Raw genomic sequence first — 17,489 nt, forward strand, 5'->3', positions numbered from 1 at the left:
TGGAGGTGCATTCTTTGGTCGATATGTGGTTGTTGCTCCAAAAACTCGACTAAGGTCTTTGGTAGCTGCAGACCCATAACATATCAGAACAGACCTTTCTTTTACTCTCTAAACAAGGAATCATATGTTACTGTGGGTTATAGATCACACGCCTCTCATTCTAGAACCGAGTAATGAACGAGTAGAGGCTCTTGTTTTGCCCTTTCCTTATCTGCAGAAAGGTCTGTGAAATTTTCTCAGTCTTCTGGGCACTCACAAGCTGTGCCACAAACATCTTTTTGAAGTTAGCTAGCGATGTGATCACCCTCAATGACAATTTGTTGAACCACCTGAGGGTTGATCCCTTAATGTGGTGAAGAATAGACGAAACTTTAGTGCATCTATAATTCTCAACAAACATGCGATTGTCTTGAAGGAAGCTATGTGGGCTGTTGGATAAGTTTGACCCTTTGTAAGATTCCAATGTATGGATTTTGAATCTTTCCGGGGTTTCAACTTTATAAATAAGTTGAGTGAAGACATTCTCTAGTTAACGAGACACCTTAGGGCCTCCGAACCATTGTTTAAACATTGGTGCCAACCTAACACTGTGAAAGTATTGTGAATCTCATTCTTTTTCCAAAATCAAGGATGCCCTTTGGTTGTTGGGCACCAACCCATCCTCTCATGGGTTATACTCCTTGATCTAATTCCTCTCAAAGGACATCCATCATCTAGTTTTTCAACTCTTGGGTTTGTGGTTGTACAAACTCCCTGTTGCATTATATATTACAGGTGCCCCTGCTATAATTGAGGCGTTACATAATATTTTAAGTATTTTACATATATGTTCATGGACTTGCCTACCGTTTAGCTTAGTTGGCTAAAATGTGGGCCTTGATTTGATGAGACATGTTCTTCTGATAGTGCTGAATTGGGGTTGTTGACTGGCCTTTGATAATTTTTCAAGAACAAAAATTGACTCGGTCGACTTGATTTTGACTGGATGTTCTAATCAGGTTGTCGACTGATGTGGGCCTTGGTTTGATGAGACATGTTCTTCTTATAGTGCTGAATTGGGTTTGTTGACTGGCCTTTGATAATTTTTCAAGTCAACAAAAATTGACTCGGTTGACTGATTTTGACTGGATGTTCTAATCAGGTTGTCGACTAATTATTTTTGAATGAGGAGCTCCTATTGACATAATAAGACTATATTGCTAGATAGAAAATGAATCACCGTAATCTGACAAATATCTCATTTATTGACGACGCGGTCCTTCAAGAAACTTGTTGGTTATATTATTGTCAATTATTGTGACATGATGAGTAATTTTAGGGGCATTCGTGAGATGACTAAACTCTTCCCTTCAGTCAGGTTGTGGCGAGAGATAGGCCAATATTTATGCTCGACTTGATCAGCCTGTCCTTCTTTCGGATGACCTACATTCGATCGACTTCTAGCCTTGCTTCAGAGACGTTGTATCTGATCAAGTGAGTGAATCTTTTGGTCTTTCTCCAGTTGACCCTCCTTAACTATATTTTTTTGTCTTATAGTTTGTTGGATCTCCTCGAGATTCATGTAGATACATTTGTGATGTACATAATATATTTAGATTTCTTAGAATTAGTTAATTTCCCTCAAATATATGCAGGTAAGAGTAGAGACGAAGCATCAAGCATCTAACCAGAGAAACTATACCAGAACCTACATCAAGCTACAAACCCAGATGAATCACATGGCTAAATTACAGTGGTCTGGTCGCTATCGAAGGGCCCTAGATGCGGCACGTGTCCTTCCGAAGACTCCAAAAAATATCTGAGAGTCTATGGGCCCCAATTTTGACTCGGGCGCAGTGGGCAACCGGGAATGACCGTGCCCGAGTTCCGTTTCTTTTGGGCTTCAAACAAAGGAACCAAATGACTCACGTATCTACCGGTTGTGCCGGTTGCTCTACGGACCTGCCTGTCGTCTACTAGCTGGCTTTCCTCGCCTTCTTGCTGTTTTCTGCTCCTTGTGTTGCTCTTCACAGTGCGGTATCGCGTGCTGGTGGAGTGGTTCCGGTCATTGCCTGCTTCTGAGGTCAGCGAATCTCCATCCGCTCTTTTTTCTTTTTGTGTAAATTTCTTGATCCATTGTCCGATTTTTTAGTTTCATACTTTATTTCAGATCTGGTTATTTGATGATTTCGATTGGTTTGAAGTGTTGCACTTAAAACCCAAGTGATTGTTCGATGCATCTGATCTGATTTAATACCGCTTTTTATCCTTTATTGTGTTTTTATCTTGTTCTAGTTAACTATGCTTCTGCACTTATGCCTAAAAGTTCATGGAGTTTGACTTTGTCCTTTGGGTTTATATTTTTTATTGGCTATGATTGGGAATATCTTGTTTTCTTTTTTTTTTTTTTTACTTTGTTGCACAGACGTTCTTATCATGAAAGACCATACCGCGGACTTTGGTTTGAACCGCGCTTTCTACTTCCTTGATCTCTGATATAAAATTTTTGATTCAGTACCTTTTTGAGAAAGAAGTTTGATGTATTTCACCTAATGATGTTGACACGATTGTTCTGCAGAACATTTGTATTTTACTGATAGGTTTTAATTAGTTTTCTGCCTTGCAGAACATTTGTATTTCGCAGCAGGGTTTCTTCATTGTATGTTTTGAGCATCTCTCTAGTTTTCTGAACTGATTTTCTCTCTCTCTCTCTCTCTCTCTTTTCCATCATAGTTTAATCTTACTCTACGTCGGATTCCTTATCCGTCGATAACCTTAATTTCTGAGTCCCTTCTATAGAATCCAGTTTTGCATATAGCCACATTTTTTTACATGTTTTGCGCATCTTTGGATGGACATTTTTTTCACTTTTTTAATGGATCTTTAGGTGGTATTTCCTCAACATTTGTTTTTCTATGCTTTCTCTGTCTTAATGCTTCTTTTCTTCATTATGCTAGATATACAAATTTAATACTGTTATTGCAGGGAGCTCTCTAATCTAGGATGAAGGGAGGGAAGGGGGGGAGGGCCACAACCAAGAAGGAAACTCCAGAAGTACTAAAGCCATCTGATGTCAGGTTTATCTCATGCTTTACTCTTTCCTATTGTTGGCAGATCTCAACTTGTTCTTTTATTAGTTTGAATTCTTCATTGTTAACAATATCTTTTCAGCATGGGAGAATCCATAACCTCTCAATACTTGTGTTATTAGAAAACGCCGGAATTGTGAGCCTAATCATAAGCTATCACCAGAACAGCTTGTCATGGGACATAGGACTTGAAAATCCTCTGAAAGAACAATACAATTATTGTTATCAGGGACATCATTTATGGCTTTATTTTACCATTTGGAATTACTGTGTTGTTTAAAGCACTTACGATGATAAATTTTTCTATTATTTCCTTTTTGGAGCAAAAGTTTGACTAAGCTGTGCATATAATTTGATTGCATGCACTGTTTTTAATTCACAAGGCTTGGCAAACGCAAAACTGCTACAAAGGCTGAGAAGAGTAGAAAGCCCAAAAAGGATAAGAAGCCAAAAAAGGACCCTAACAAGCCAAAGAGGCCGCCCAGCGCTTTCTTTGTTTTCCTGTTAGTAAATTTTTTCTGTATTTTTTCATATTTATTTATGTGACTACATCTCAGTTATTTTTGCTGGATAGTTTAATTATCCAATGCATGGTTTGCATGAGAATATTTCAGGGAAGAGTTCAGGGAGATATATAAGCGAGAACATCCTAGTGTCAAAGCTGTATCAGTTGTAAGAAATGATTCATGCTAAAATAAGCCATGATAAATGTTTTTAATGTTCAGTCATTATATTTTTTATTATTTTTTTCATTTGCTCTAACATTCTCTATTAATCTGAAGGTTGGTAAAGCTGGAGGAGAAAAATGGAAATCATTGACTCGTGCTGTATGTATATCTATCTTTTGAATAATTATGAGTGCTGAATTGCTTGATGACAACTGCTGCAAATATGATGAACTTTTTTTTTTTAAAATGTTTAAGGGTCCCATCGATCTTACGCATGCTCTTAAACTAGAATAATACTTTTAATTTGAGCCTGTTGTGTTATGAGCAAGTCAAGTTATTGCCGTGCAAAGTGGCATTGGACCATAGCTACATCTCAATTTCTATTTTTCTTTGGGACTATAATCATCGTAGTTGCGGATCCTTTATTCAACTCTGCATCCTTGTAGCAATGATCTCATGGATGTTTATAATAACAGTCTTCGTACAAATGCTCCACGTTCTCCATATACCTGCTGCGACAACAGTGGATAGGGGTGCTCTCTATTTCATTTACATTTACATTTCATTAATATTTCATTAACATTTCATTAATATTTCATTAACATTTCATTTTTATATGTTAAAATATAGGATTTCAGATGTATGGTTTCAGTCATTTCATTAACATTTCATTTTTACCTGTTAAAATATAGGATTTCAGATGTATGGTTTCAGTAAGGGTGTAAGCAAAAGTTTTATAATGTTACTTTGATAATTCTATCTGCATCTGTTTTGTTCTAATGGTATTAGAGCAGGCGTCTGGCCTACAAAGGGACGATCTCGCCACAAATACCAGGGAAGCCTCTCACTCCTTAACCATATCCTCCTATGTGGCCTCTACTACAGTTCACTAGGGTTCTTCGACCCCATTTGCGCAAGGTACATTTGATTTGCCCCCCTGTGAGTTCAATTCATGGAAGACTTGGTGACCTCCAATCCATTCTCTTCCCCACGTCTAGCCATCAATGGATCACCCTCGACATTTCTACTCTCCCACATCAAGCTTCTAGCTCAAAACCAACTAACATCCGACAACTATCCCATATTGCGTGCCCAGATATTGTGGATTATCACTACTAACAAATTCCTTGGCTTTCTGGATGGCTGTCATCCGTGTCCACTGCAATCCATTGCTTAACCGAACAATCCTAATGCCCCAAATCCCAGTTCACAACATGGACATACAACGATCAAAATCTCTCCATAGCCCTGTTGTCCACAATTTCAGCGTTGATCCTACCCTCCAACTCCGCACAATGACTGAGATATGACATACTCTCGAATGATGCCTCCAACCTACAAACCGCTCTAAGGTAATCAGTTGAAGAATAAACATCATCACATAAACATGAAATCCAATACAATGGCGCAAAACCTCTCAGAAATAAAAACTACAGTAGATAATGCCTTGGCGGCTAGAGCTCACATTGATCCAAAGGATGTTATCCTATATACCCTAAATGGACTACCATCTCCAACCCATTCACTTGAACGATTTCTACTCACTATTGTGCAACGACGGGGCAAACTTCGCTACAGAAGATGCTAAACTCATCACTCCAATTGATCCAAACATTGCACTATTTGCTTCGAAGAACCGATCCAACTTCAACTATAGGGGCCGCAACCGCAACTCAAGTGGAGGTGGGAGAGGACGCTACTCTACACCTCGACCGACTAATGCATGCCAAATTTGTCATAAAGTCGGACACTCTGTTTCAACTTTCGAGCACAAAATCTTGATTACATAACACCTCAGTTGCCTCAAGCTCTCATAACACATGCTCAAGATTGGGTATTAGATTCTGGTGCTACTGCACATTTGACTTCCGACATCAACTAACTTCAGGAGCTGAAACCACTCACTACAAGCGAGTACATAGTCATGGGCAATGGTTGAACATACGGGTGACGACCTCCTTTCCACTCCACACTGTAAGCTTCTACTCACCTTACTTATCTCATAACCTCCTTTCAATCCATAAATTAATGAAAGATAACAAAGTCATTGTCTCTTTTAACCCCTCTGATTTTTCTATCACTGATCCACATACTAATTGAGTTCTACTCCAAGGCCCTAGCTTCCATGAACTTTACTTCATTCCAGCTCTTTCCGTCACTCTCCAAAAATTAGCCACTTCCGATCTTTGGCACAAACACTTGGGACATCCACATCTAGCCATCGTCAACACCATCTATAAAACACAACATTTCCATATTTTTCCTTCTTTAACCATATGTAATACATGCCGACTTACAAAGTCACACAAAAAGCCGTTTGGTTCTAGTTTACTGTACAAATACAAGAAGTCAGAACGTCATTCCGATGTACGGGACTTCCCCAATTACTACCATTTATGGTTATCAATATTATCTCTTTTGTTGATGATGAATCTCATTTCTGTTGGATATATTCTTTGACTATAAAATGTTAAGCTACACTTAAGAGTTCAACATCATATGACAATGCTGCAAACACAATTTAACATAAAAGTTAAAATCCTGCGAACTGATGGTGGGGGTGAATACACCAGCTGTGCCTTACATGATGCCTACCTCACCAACAAAATGGAACGATTCATCAATTTTTCTGACCACATACCTCATAACAAAATGGGGATGGTAGAATATAAACATAGACACATTATTGAGACTGCTTGTGCTCTCATCTGCCTTTTACATTTTGGGTTGATGCTCTTTTTACCGCCGCCTACCTCATCAACAAAATGCCCATGAATGTCATCGATCATATTTCCCCTTACCAACACATACCCTTTGGTCCAAGCCTCAATCACCTCATAAGCTAGCACCTCGCTCCATACCGTGCATCTTCATTGGTTACTCATCCACCCATACAGGATATCAGCGTTACAACCCATCCACCAAGAAAATTATCATTTCTCTCCATATTACATTTAATAAACGAACGTTTCTCGGTAAGACTTCATTTCTTCTACAGACTCTATCTCCTCTTTCGACAGTCACTCCTAATCCACTACTTCTAACATCTACAAACATTCCATTTCGAACATCCAATACAATAATCAACTTACCAACACCTACTCCCAACATTTCTCCACCAGCTAACAGCTTGTCCCAACCGGTACCTCCCTCCACATTCCCAATCAGAGCTGGTCCTCCCTCATCCCATAATAACCCGCTCGCTCACAAGACACCTTAAGCCAGTTCATAAGTACCTCCCTCATCCCGCTCGCTCACAAGACACCTTAAGCCAGTTCATAAACTCAATCTCTCTCATCAGGTGGTTTCAACTCTTGATCCTATACAGTCAAACAACCAAGTGCTCCCATTGGCGCCATGCTATGGCAAAGAAATTTGATGCATTTCAGAAGCAAGACACTTGGAAGCTTGTTCTAACTCCTACCGACAAAACCATACTATGCTCCGACTGGAATTGCACAATCAAATTACACTCTGATGGAACAATGGTTCGTGACAAGGTGAGGCTAGTTGATCAAGGGTATAATCAAGAGTTCAGTATCAACTACAACGAAACCTTCAGCCCGGTGGCTAAAAAGCTACGATTTGTTTCCTACTGACAATTGCTTTACATCACAATTGGGAGGTACTTCAATTTGATGTATCCAATGCATTTCTGCATGACAATCTTTCCAAAACAATTGACATGAGTTAACCTCCCAGCTTTATTCCTCCCCAGCTTTCAGCCTTTCTCAGAAAGCTCTCTATGGCCTCAAACAGGCCCTGAGACAATGGTTCCTTCTGCTCTCTACATTCTTCAGTGAACGGGGATTCGCTATGAGTAAAGCCGATTCGTCCTTGCTTCTTTACCGTCGAAGCACTACAACCATCTATGTGCTGGTTTATGTCCATGACATGCTTATAACAGGTAATCAAACAGAGATCATTTGTCAACCTATGGAGTAACTTATTTCCAAATTCCAATCATATGTCAACCTATGGAGTAACTTATTTCCAAATTCCAACTTAAACATCTTGGGCCAACCTCATGCTTTATGGGTATATTGGCCAACCGAACTCCCACCTCTTGAGTTCTCTCACAATCCCAATACATATCTTTGATTCTTTTCACTGCCGACATGATAAAATAAAGCTCAGTTAATACTCCCTTACATCTCAAGCAATCGAGGCCACCCGCACCAAGTAAAAACCCTTTCACAATCCCACTTTATATCGTCAACTTAGCAAATCTCTTCGGTATCTTACAATAATAAGGCCATATATTTTATTTGCGGTCAACCAATTGTGTCAAAATATGCACTTCATGACCGATCACCTCTTCAACTTGTTGACTCGCCTCCTTAATTATCTTAAAGGCACATAAATATTTTGGCCTACACCTATCCCTAGGGAACCTTCAACTTCACACCTATGTTGATGCCGATTGGGCAAGTGACGCCATGACAAGAAAATCTACAACGGGCTTCTGCACATGCCTGGGTGACACCCATTTCCTGGACAATAATAAAACAAACGACTGTGGCCCACTCTTTCATAGAGGCAGAATATAGAGCCCTTGCTTTGGCAACCACAGATGCCATATGGTTGCGAAGACTATTGGTTGAATTTGGACTACAACCTTCCACACCTACTCCAATATATTGCGATAACATCTCTGCTATGTCCATTGCCAGAACCAAACATATCGAGATAGACTATCAGTTTATCCGATAACACATTGACGAGGGACAAATTCAGCTCAAATACCTCAATTCCCTGGACTAACAAGCTGATATTCTTACAAATGGTCTACCGAAGAACAAATTTATCTCTCTTAGATCCAAGCTAATGGTTCGTCCTCACGAACAACGGCTTGCGGGGGAGTACTAACTGTCTCTGTGCAAATGCTCCACTTTCTCCATATACCTGCTGCGACATTAGTGGACAGGGGAGTGGTCTCTATTTCATTTACATTTACATCTTATTTGCATTTCTTTTTGACCTGTTATAATATAGGATTTCTGATGTATGGCTTCGGTAAGGGTGTAAGCAAAAGTATTATGATGCTACTTTGATAATTCTCTCTGTATCTGTTTTGCTCTCATTTTATGCATCGACATATTTTGTGTTATGGATATATTGTTGAAACACCGGCAATTACACGAGGATTGTTGCTGGATAGTATGAGGTTTACTCTTATGAGTTCTCTTTTAACTACTAATTTTAGTGTATTTGTGATGGAATTAAATGTGAAATTTAAGATTTTCAGGATTTTTTTCTTTTTTTTTCAAATCAGATTGAAAAGTAGCATAATTAGTGCCTGGCGAAGAAATGCTTTATTTAAACTCAATCATTATAATGGTAATAAGATTGAGAGATTAGGATTGTAAAACTTTATTATTGTTTTCATATTGAAAACGGCATTGATGGTAAAATGATGTATGCTATTAATGGGGTGATCTATGTGTAATTTTTGGAGTGTTTTGTGCATTATTATTTTTTTTTAAATTTTATTTCTTGCAATTATTTGTATTATATCTCACTTAATTCCCAATATAATTTTAGTTTTTGCTAGTTTACTCCAAGAAAGTATATTTTTTTCTTTATTTATTGGCCTTTGAGATACAAATCCTAATTTCCTTTGTATGATCTGTATCCATAGCTAAACCCTAAATCATATTGCATCACTTAGGTTTGGATTTTATAGCGGTTTGCCATTATGCAATCGACATGTTGCTTTCTTTTTATTCTTTGCTTTTGCTCCTCCCCGGTATTATCAAAACATAGAAAAATCTCTATTCACTTTTATGATATTATTTTTTTTACCATAAGCAACTTTTTATATTTTGCTCAGGAAAAAGCTCCCTATGAAGACAAAGCTGCAAAAAGGAAAAGTGAGTATGAAAAGCAAATGTCAGCATACAACAAGAAGCAGGTGATAGTTAATTATTTTCCATTTCTTGAATCTAAATATTTTCTTCTCATCATTGTTTGGCTTCCCATTTAATGTTTCTTATCTTTGTAGGAAAGCAATGCTGATGAAGGTGATGAGGAGTCTGATAGATCTAAGTCTGAAGTCCATGATGAAGATGATGATGAAGAAAGCGGAGAGGTAGGCATTTGTTTCATACTAATACTTTTCTCATTGGACTTGGACCATCTCTGTTATGAGAAGGCCTTATTGAGTTCCTATTGATGCAGTTATTATTATTTTTTATATCTTTCATTATAAGAAATAAAAAAAAAATTCAGCATCACCAAGTTGATCACATTCCCATTGTGACAACATTCATTTTTTCTTCTTCTTGTCACTTTTACTATGAACTTTTGGCGCAATTTAATGTGCTTTTTTTTTAATTTTTAATTTTTTTGAAGTTTTCATAATTTAATGTGCTTTTTTTGATTTGTCCTTTTTTTTTAATTTTTAATTTTTTTGAAGTTTTCAAACTGTACCATTGATACAAAGTCTCAAGTGTTTTTTAAATTTAAATTGTTTTGATGTTTTTCCCCCCTTATTCTGTCATGAATTGGCTACATACTGTATGAAAAATAGATGGGATGGTTATGGTTAAGGATGTGTTGGATTATACACTTATGTAAACATTAAAGGGTATCCAAATAAATGAAATATAATTTTTGAAGGGAAGTAAATTGATAAAAGGCGGCATTGAATAATTTTAACATTTTTTATGTTTGTTATCTTTCTTGCAAGTGCTCTTTGCCTTGCTTGAACTTGTAATATTTTTCATCTTTTAGTGTAGAAGTTACCTAAAAAAGTGACTAAATAACAGGCATTTTCATAAATTTTCGATTAATTTTGTGCTTTTGGGTTTCGATTGATTATTCTTTAGATTAAATTGTAGGGATATTTGTGTGTTGTCAAAAGGTTTCTTCTTTATAAAACAAACAAAGAAGATTTTAAATGAATTTGAAAACCCAGTTATTTCGTGTGATAAAATCAAATTATTAAAAATTTACAGATCATTGAGAATAAAATTTGACTGTGTTTGATATGCTATATGATTTTGTGTGCTTGACAGTATCACTTTATTTCAACTTGAAACTGATCCTTTTTCTTTAAGCTAGGGTTTTAGTGACTGGTAGTGTTCTTTATACTCTTGTGGCAAGTATTGGAAAAGTTCAGGTTTTAACAAGGAGTGGTTTTTACGCTTGATGGTTATCATGTGTTGAACTTATGTACGTTGGCATAGAAAATGTGAAACATTTGTTAAAATCATGAACACACCTAACATTTTTTGTGTGCTACTCATGACATCCAATATTTGCTGCTTAATCCTTGATATAAATGCAATTATCAACACGTGGCATCAATAGTCCCTATGTAATCCTTGAAGTATAATTGTGCTGTTCTCATCATCAAATATCTTTGATAGGGTTTGACAAAAATAGCTGTTAATTAGAGGTAGAATATTCATTTCTTTATGAACTTTTTCTCCTAGACCCGTGGAGAAATATCTTAATAATTGTTTCTAGTGTGTATGATATTCCCGGATGAATCTTATGGGCTCATTCTGAACAATGATTTATATGGTGATGGCTATCAATTCTCGAGTAGGAATTATTTATGTATCATGTAATTCATGAGAAGTGCCGAGCAAATCAACAAAGAAAATTGTGATTTCTTAAATATATTATGAATCTGTGTCCAGCCAACATTCTCCAATTGCAGTGCGTCACATAATTTAGACTAAAACTTATAGATCATAACACAAAAGAATTCCCCATGCACTGCTTATTAAGCATCCTATCATAAACATAAACATAATAAACACAAGCGTAATTGGGCTAACACAAGTATAATTGGAGTAAAACTAATTAGAACACTCGAATACAACTTTTATTCTATCTCCTACTTGACCACTTGATATTCCTATCAGTAGGCAAATGCCTCCCTCTTGTTCTACTCCTAAATGAAATGAATTGTAAAGTAATAAAATGCAAGATTCTAAAAATTCTCTGGAATTCGATCCAGCTCTTCCAATGTATCAATAATTTTGCAGGTCCTACAATGTGCCGTAGGGTCAAGGCTATCATACCATATATTATCTATAAAATCCTGAACTCCACTGGCTTGTGTATATGAGGTTATTCATCATCTGGACTCGGCTTTATTTGATTAATTTTTTTCGTCTTACAGGTTGAAGGACTATAGTGAGATTGAGAGCCTTGTTCTTGTTTGCAACTTTGGTTGTGAATGCCGCATGACCTCTTTGCTATTCATGAAATATTTAGAATGAGAAGAGAGAATTAAAAATGGGAGATTTTATGACCAAATTTTTTTTTTCTTGTTTGATGTGAAAAAGATGATTGGGAGTTGTACATAAATTTCTAAATAAACAATTATCTAGAATGAAACAACTATGAAAGACAATTTTTATTATGGAATCCAAACATAACCTCAATAAAAATTGAAAATTGGTTTCCACAATTGCTAGATTACTACAGATGGAAAGTTACCATTCATGATTGTTGCATCGTCATAGATGGAGAAGTGTTGGCCACACATTTAGGAATATTTCAACCGTTATTATAAATAATAAAGCCGGGATGTACATGTTTATCTTGCCTGATCTGTTGATTAGATTATCAAATCTCATTCTAAGTAATGTCTTGTGATTGGGATATTTACAGTTTGAAGATTTGTTAGAACATAATTTAGTTAGGTCTAGTTTGTTTTCCATTTTCTTGGGATGAAATGTTGATCTATCATAATGTGTTTAGTCTTGTCACGATGGATTGAATTTTTGCTAATACTTGTAGATAACATCCTGATTATTGAAGAATTTTTCCCTTGACCAAATGTCAAGTGCCTCTTAAAATCTATTCAACTTCAACACTATTTAATATCACTGATTGTTTCTTACTACAGGTTACAAAAATTTTGGGATGTTGATAATCTTTTATTACTGGGCTCCACACTCAACAAGTTGTACATAAATTTCTAAAGAAACGATTGTCTAGAATGAAACAACTATGAAAGACAATTTTTATTATGGAATCCAAACATAACCTCAATAAAAATTGAAAATTGGTTTCCACAATTGCTAGATTACTACAGATGGAAAGTTACCATTCATGATTGTTGCATCGTCATAGATGGAGAAGTGTTGGCCACACATTTAGGAATATTTCAACCGTTATTATAAATAATAAAGCCGGGATGTACATGTTTATCTTGCCTGATCTGTTGATTAGATTATCAAATCTCATTCTAAGTAATGTCTTGTGATTGGGATATTTACAGTTTGAAGATTTGTTAGAACATAATTTAGTTAGGTCTAGTTTGTTTTCCATTTTCTTGGGATGAAATGTTGATCTATCATAATGTGTTTAGTCTTGTCACGATGGATTGAATTTTTGCTAATACTTGTAGATAACATCCTGATTATTGAAGAATTTTTCCCTTGACCAAATGTCAAGTGCCTCTTAAAATCTATTCAACTTCAACACTATTTAATATCACTGATTGTTTCTTACTACAGGTTACAAAAATTTTGGGATGTTGATAATCTTTTATATATATATGGCTTAGATGAAATTTTTAATTAATATTTGTCACCACAGTATTGTAGGCATGAGTAACTTCTAAATCTTTTGCTAAGAACTAAATTATTTTGCATTACATCTAAATTCATTGCTGTCTTAGAAAAAATATTAAAATCTTTTGCTAAAAACTAAATTCTTTTGGATTACATCTAAATTCATTGCTGTCTTAGAAAAATATCAGATGAAAAATGAGCTTTAATTATTATGATTTAATAAACAAGGCTTGCTTGAGTGTTGCAATTATTGAACTACGTCATGACTATCCTCCTGCGAATTCTACTGTTATATAAAGTCAAGCTCGATCCCATCTAGAAAAGTATGTATCACATTACGCATTCTCTTGTTATCCCTCTCTTTAGTTTGCTAGATTCATCCTTAAAATAATAGGTTTTCTTTGTGCTTATATATATATATATATATATATATATAAACTGATATTGATGATGGATGGATATTTGTAGGAGGAGGAGGATGAGGAAGATGATGACTAAATGTTTCTTTAATCCATAGCATAGAGCCTGCATTCTGTATTATGGTATGTATGTTAGCTGCAAAAGTTAGCTTCTGAGATGCTAATGTTTCAGTTTTTATAGCTGTTGATACCCTTATCCTATGTAACTGTATTATTGTTCATCGCATGCTCCCTCTGCTGGCATTTCTAAAGTGGGTTCTGCTTAAGATTCTTATCATTTCCCTTTTCTTTACATTCTGTTCCATCTTTATAAATTGATATTTTATGGTGCGGAAATAAGGCAATCATGAAATTATTGACTGTCTGCTGCGTTCAGTCTAGTAATCTTTGTTTATGGGGAGGCGAATATGAAATATGAAATAAAGAGATTCATGAAGAATTGGAGGTGAAGAGATTATCAGGACAGATGGAATGCTAAATGTTATAAAATTTTCATTTTGTTTGTGTTGAGGAAACAAGACTGCCTAATACCTGAAGAAAACTAAGAACTGGACTGCCGAACACCTGAAGAAAACCAAGAACTGGACTGCGAACACCTGAAGAAAATCAAGAACTGGACTGCCGAATACCCTACTGATCGAAGGACTGAATTGCAGAATAATACCTGCAGGCCAAAGGGTTACCCTGCAGGTCGAATATCTGGACTGCCGAATGCTAGGCAACAGGGAAAAAAAACACAGAACAATGCACAGGGAATAGAAAATACAACACAAGAACACAAGAGAATTACATGATTTGATCCATAGGACTTACATCCACAGGAGGGAAATCATCAAATCCACTAAGGCAATAAAGAAGATTTACTTAGCTTTTACATTAACAAATGAGCTCTCATCTTGCCATGATCTCTCTCTTAAATCACCTTTATACAAGATCTCCAAGATTCTCTTCTCACTCTCCACAAGTTATCCTCTTCTTTCTCTCACAACCTGATTTTCTTTCCTTCCACATTCCCTACAAGTGTTCCTCATTATAACTAAATCTCTAACCCGATTCACCAATTGGAAGCTTCCTTAATTCTTTAACAAATTTGATAGAATTATAAGTATGACCCATGCCTTAGTCTAGTAATTGCGAGTCATTGTAACAATTTTCCACGTTGACTTTCAAATACAAAATTTTGAATAGAGATTCCCTCCACCTTGCCCGTAGGGGTCCTTAGCCCTTGGTTGAGTTCACTAAGTTCATACGGTATTTGAACTTGGTTGTAGGTAGAACCTTTTTGAGCATGTAAGTTTCAGATTGAAGGTTGTAGTAGAACCTTTTTGAGCATGTAAGTTTCAGATTGAACAACGTTAAAGAAGTTACCAATGACTTTTCTTCCGATTAGAGAATATATACCATTTTTTCTGACTCCTTTCATGATTATAAGAGAATCTTTATTACTCTAATACAATCATTTTCCGCCTTGAAAGAATTGCCACTTAATTCCAACATACCTAAAGAAATCAGATTCCTTTTTGAGTTCTGGTATGTACCTAACATTTTGCAGTATTCGTTCAACTCCATCAAACATCTTTATCTTGATTGTCCCACTGCCAACAACCCTGCGAGCTGTTGTCTCAAAGTAGTATTGATCCACCGTTGACCAGTTGGAGTGTCTCAAATCAATCTTTATGAGGACACATATGGAAGGAGCAATCTGAATCAATAATCCACTCTTTGTTGCTTGATTCAGACTCGATAATTACCAAAACACAGTAGTTATCAGATGTTACACTTGCTTCTCCCGATTCTTTTGACTTTTCTTGATATTTTTTCTTCTTGTCAGGACAGTTCTTCTTGAAGTGACCTTCCTTGTAGTAATAGTAACATTTGAAATGTTCATTTGATAACTGATTTTCCCTCTTCTTTCCTTGCCTCGATCTTGATCTCTTCTGATCGTTTCTTGAATATTTCTTGTCCGATTTTCCTCTCACTACAAATCCATCTCTACTGATTTCCTCATTTATGTCATGTTTTTTTTGAAGTTCTTTGACTCTAATCAGCGACTGAACCTCTTCTAGAGAAATTTTTTGCACCCTTTTATAGAGCATCACATCTTTGAAGTGCTTGTAACTCTTGGGAATGAAGCTTAACAATAGCAATGCCTTATCCTCGTCATCCACCTTAGCATCGATATTTTCAAGATCATCAATAATCTTGTTGAACTCATCGATTTGCTCCGAGACAGATGTATCTTCATGCATCTTGAAAGTGTACAGATGTTTCTTCAAGAAGAGCCTATTCGCCAAAAATTTTGTCATATAGAGTAGTTCGAGTTTGGCCCAAAACACTTGAGCTGTCGTCTCCCTCGACATTTCCCTCAAAACTTTGTCACCCAAGCTAAAGATTATCAAGCTGTGAGGCTTGTTCAGGATGCCGTTCTTCTCTTTCTCGGACATCTCAGCGGCAATGCCGCCGGCCCTTGCAAAGCTTTTGCGACACCTTGCTTTACCAATATAACTCTCGTCTTGACTTTTCACAGGTCGAAATCATTCTTTTCGGTGAATTTCTGGAAGACGAATTTGGCGGTTCCCATTGTCGTGACTAGGATTCCCACTGACGATACCAATTGTTGAAGAAAACAAAACCGCCAAACACCTGACGAAAACCAAGAACTGAACTGTCGAACACCTGTAGAAAACCAAGATTATTGATGATCTTGAAAATATCGATGTAAAATTGTTACAATGACTCGTAATTACTAGACTAAGGAAAATGACATACTTGTAATTCTATCAAAGCTATTAAAGAATTATGGAAGCTTCCAATTGGTGAACCAGGTCTACTTGTGCAAGGCTCATTAGTTATAAATAATGAGGAGCACTTGTAGGGAAGGTGGAAGGAAATAAAATCAGTTTGTGAGAGAAAGAAGATGATAGCTTGTTGAGAGTGAAGAGAGAATCTTAGAGATTTTGTATCAATGTGATTTAAGAGAGAAATCATGACAAGATGAGAGCTCATTTCTCAAAGTAAAAGCTATGTAAATCTTATTTATTGCCTTAGTGGATTTGATGGTTGATTTCCCTCCCGTGGATGTAGTCCCATGGAGTGAACCAAGTAATTCTCGTGTTTCAAACCTCTCTGTTGCCCAACATTCGACAGTCAAGGTATTCGACCTGCAGGCTAGTCCTTCGGCCTGCTGGTATTATTCTGCAATTCATTCTTTCGGCCTGCATGTATTATTCTGTAATTCAACGAAAATAATTATTTCGGCTTATGGAGAGTCAAGACGAGAGCTCTATTGGTGCTACAAGGTGTCGCAAAAGCTTTGCAAGGGCCGTCGACATTGCCGATCGAGATGCCCGAGAAAGAGAAGGACATCATCCTGGACAGGGCTCACAACTTGATAATTTTGAGCTTGGGTGATAGTTCTGAGGGAAGTGTCGAGGGAGATGACGACTCAAGCGCTTTGGGTCAAACTCGAACTACTGTATATGATGAAATCTTTGGCTAATTGACTCTTCTTTAAGCAACGTTTATGCTCTTTCAAAATGCATGAAGATAAATCCTTCTCAGAAAAAATCAATGAGTTCAACAAGATAATAGATGGTCTTGAAAATATTGACGTCAATATGGATGATGAGGACAAGACACTGCTACTGCTAAACTCCATTCCTAAGGGCTACGAGCACTTCAAATATGCGATGCTCTATGGACGATGCTCTATGGAAGGGTGCAAGCAATTTCTCTAGAAGAGGTTCAATTGCTGATTAAAGCCAAATAACTTCAAAGAAAACATGACATGAACAA

At 36.6% G+C, this 17,489-nt stretch overlaps 1 protein-coding gene and 1 long non-coding RNA gene across 4 annotated transcripts; one reads left to right on the top strand and one right to left on the bottom strand.

Moving 5' to 3' along the window:
• The first annotated feature begins 1,961 nt into the window (after nt 1-1,961).
• On the top strand, nt 1,962-13,986 carry LOC110022501 (HMG1/2-like protein). Of its 3 annotated transcripts, none has more exons than XM_020721470.1 (8): nt 1,962-2,062; nt 2,965-3,056; nt 3,452-3,571; nt 3,695-3,740; nt 3,851-3,895; nt 9,570-9,650; nt 9,741-9,827; nt 13,744-13,986. In XM_020721470.1, the coding sequence occupies exons 2-8, from the start codon at nt 2,983-2,985 to the stop codon at nt 13,771-13,773; spliced, it is 483 nt and encodes a 160-aa protein (XP_020577129.1). In that variant the 5' UTR covers nt 1,962-2,062; nt 2,965-2,982; the 3' UTR covers nt 13,774-13,986. The 3 variants fall into 3 exon arrangements, with proteins under 3 accessions (XP_020577129.1, XP_020577127.1, XP_020577128.1); XM_020721468.1 differs by having other exon boundaries at nt 3,683-3,740; nt 13,744-13,964; XM_020721469.1 differs by having other exon boundaries at nt 3,683-3,740; nt 13,747-13,964.
• On the bottom strand, nt 4,397-9,558 carry LOC110022502. Its single transcript, XR_002293789.1, has 3 exons — nt 7,712-9,558; nt 6,973-7,670; nt 4,397-6,882 (listed from the first exon to the last, which is right to left on the bottom strand). It is a non-coding gene; the product is annotated as an uncharacterized LOC110022502 (long non-coding RNA).
• Nucleotides 13,987-17,489: the final 3,503 nt, after the last annotated feature.

Source organism: Phalaenopsis equestris, unplaced genomic scaffold (assembly GCF_001263595.1).
Source record: "Phalaenopsis equestris unplaced genomic scaffold, ASM126359v1 Scaffold000194, whole genome shotgun sequence".
Lineage (NCBI taxonomy): Eukaryota > Viridiplantae > Streptophyta > Magnoliopsida > Asparagales > Orchidaceae > Phalaenopsis > Phalaenopsis equestris.

Bases quoted from the DNA above. Each gene is read 5' to 3' on its own strand.
- LOC110022501 (XM_020721468.1), top strand. From the start codon at position 2,983: ATGAAGGGAGGGAAGGGGGGGAGGGCCACAACCAAGAAGGAAACTCCA. The intron at 3,741-3,850 runs GTAAGAAATGAT...ATTAATCTGAAG, and splicing joins GTGTCAAAGCTGTATCAGTT to GTTGGTAAAGCTGGAGGAGA. The intron at 3,896-9,569 runs GTATGTATATCT...TATTTTGCTCAG, and splicing joins GGAAATCATTGACTCGTGCT to GAAAAAGCTCCCTATGAAGA.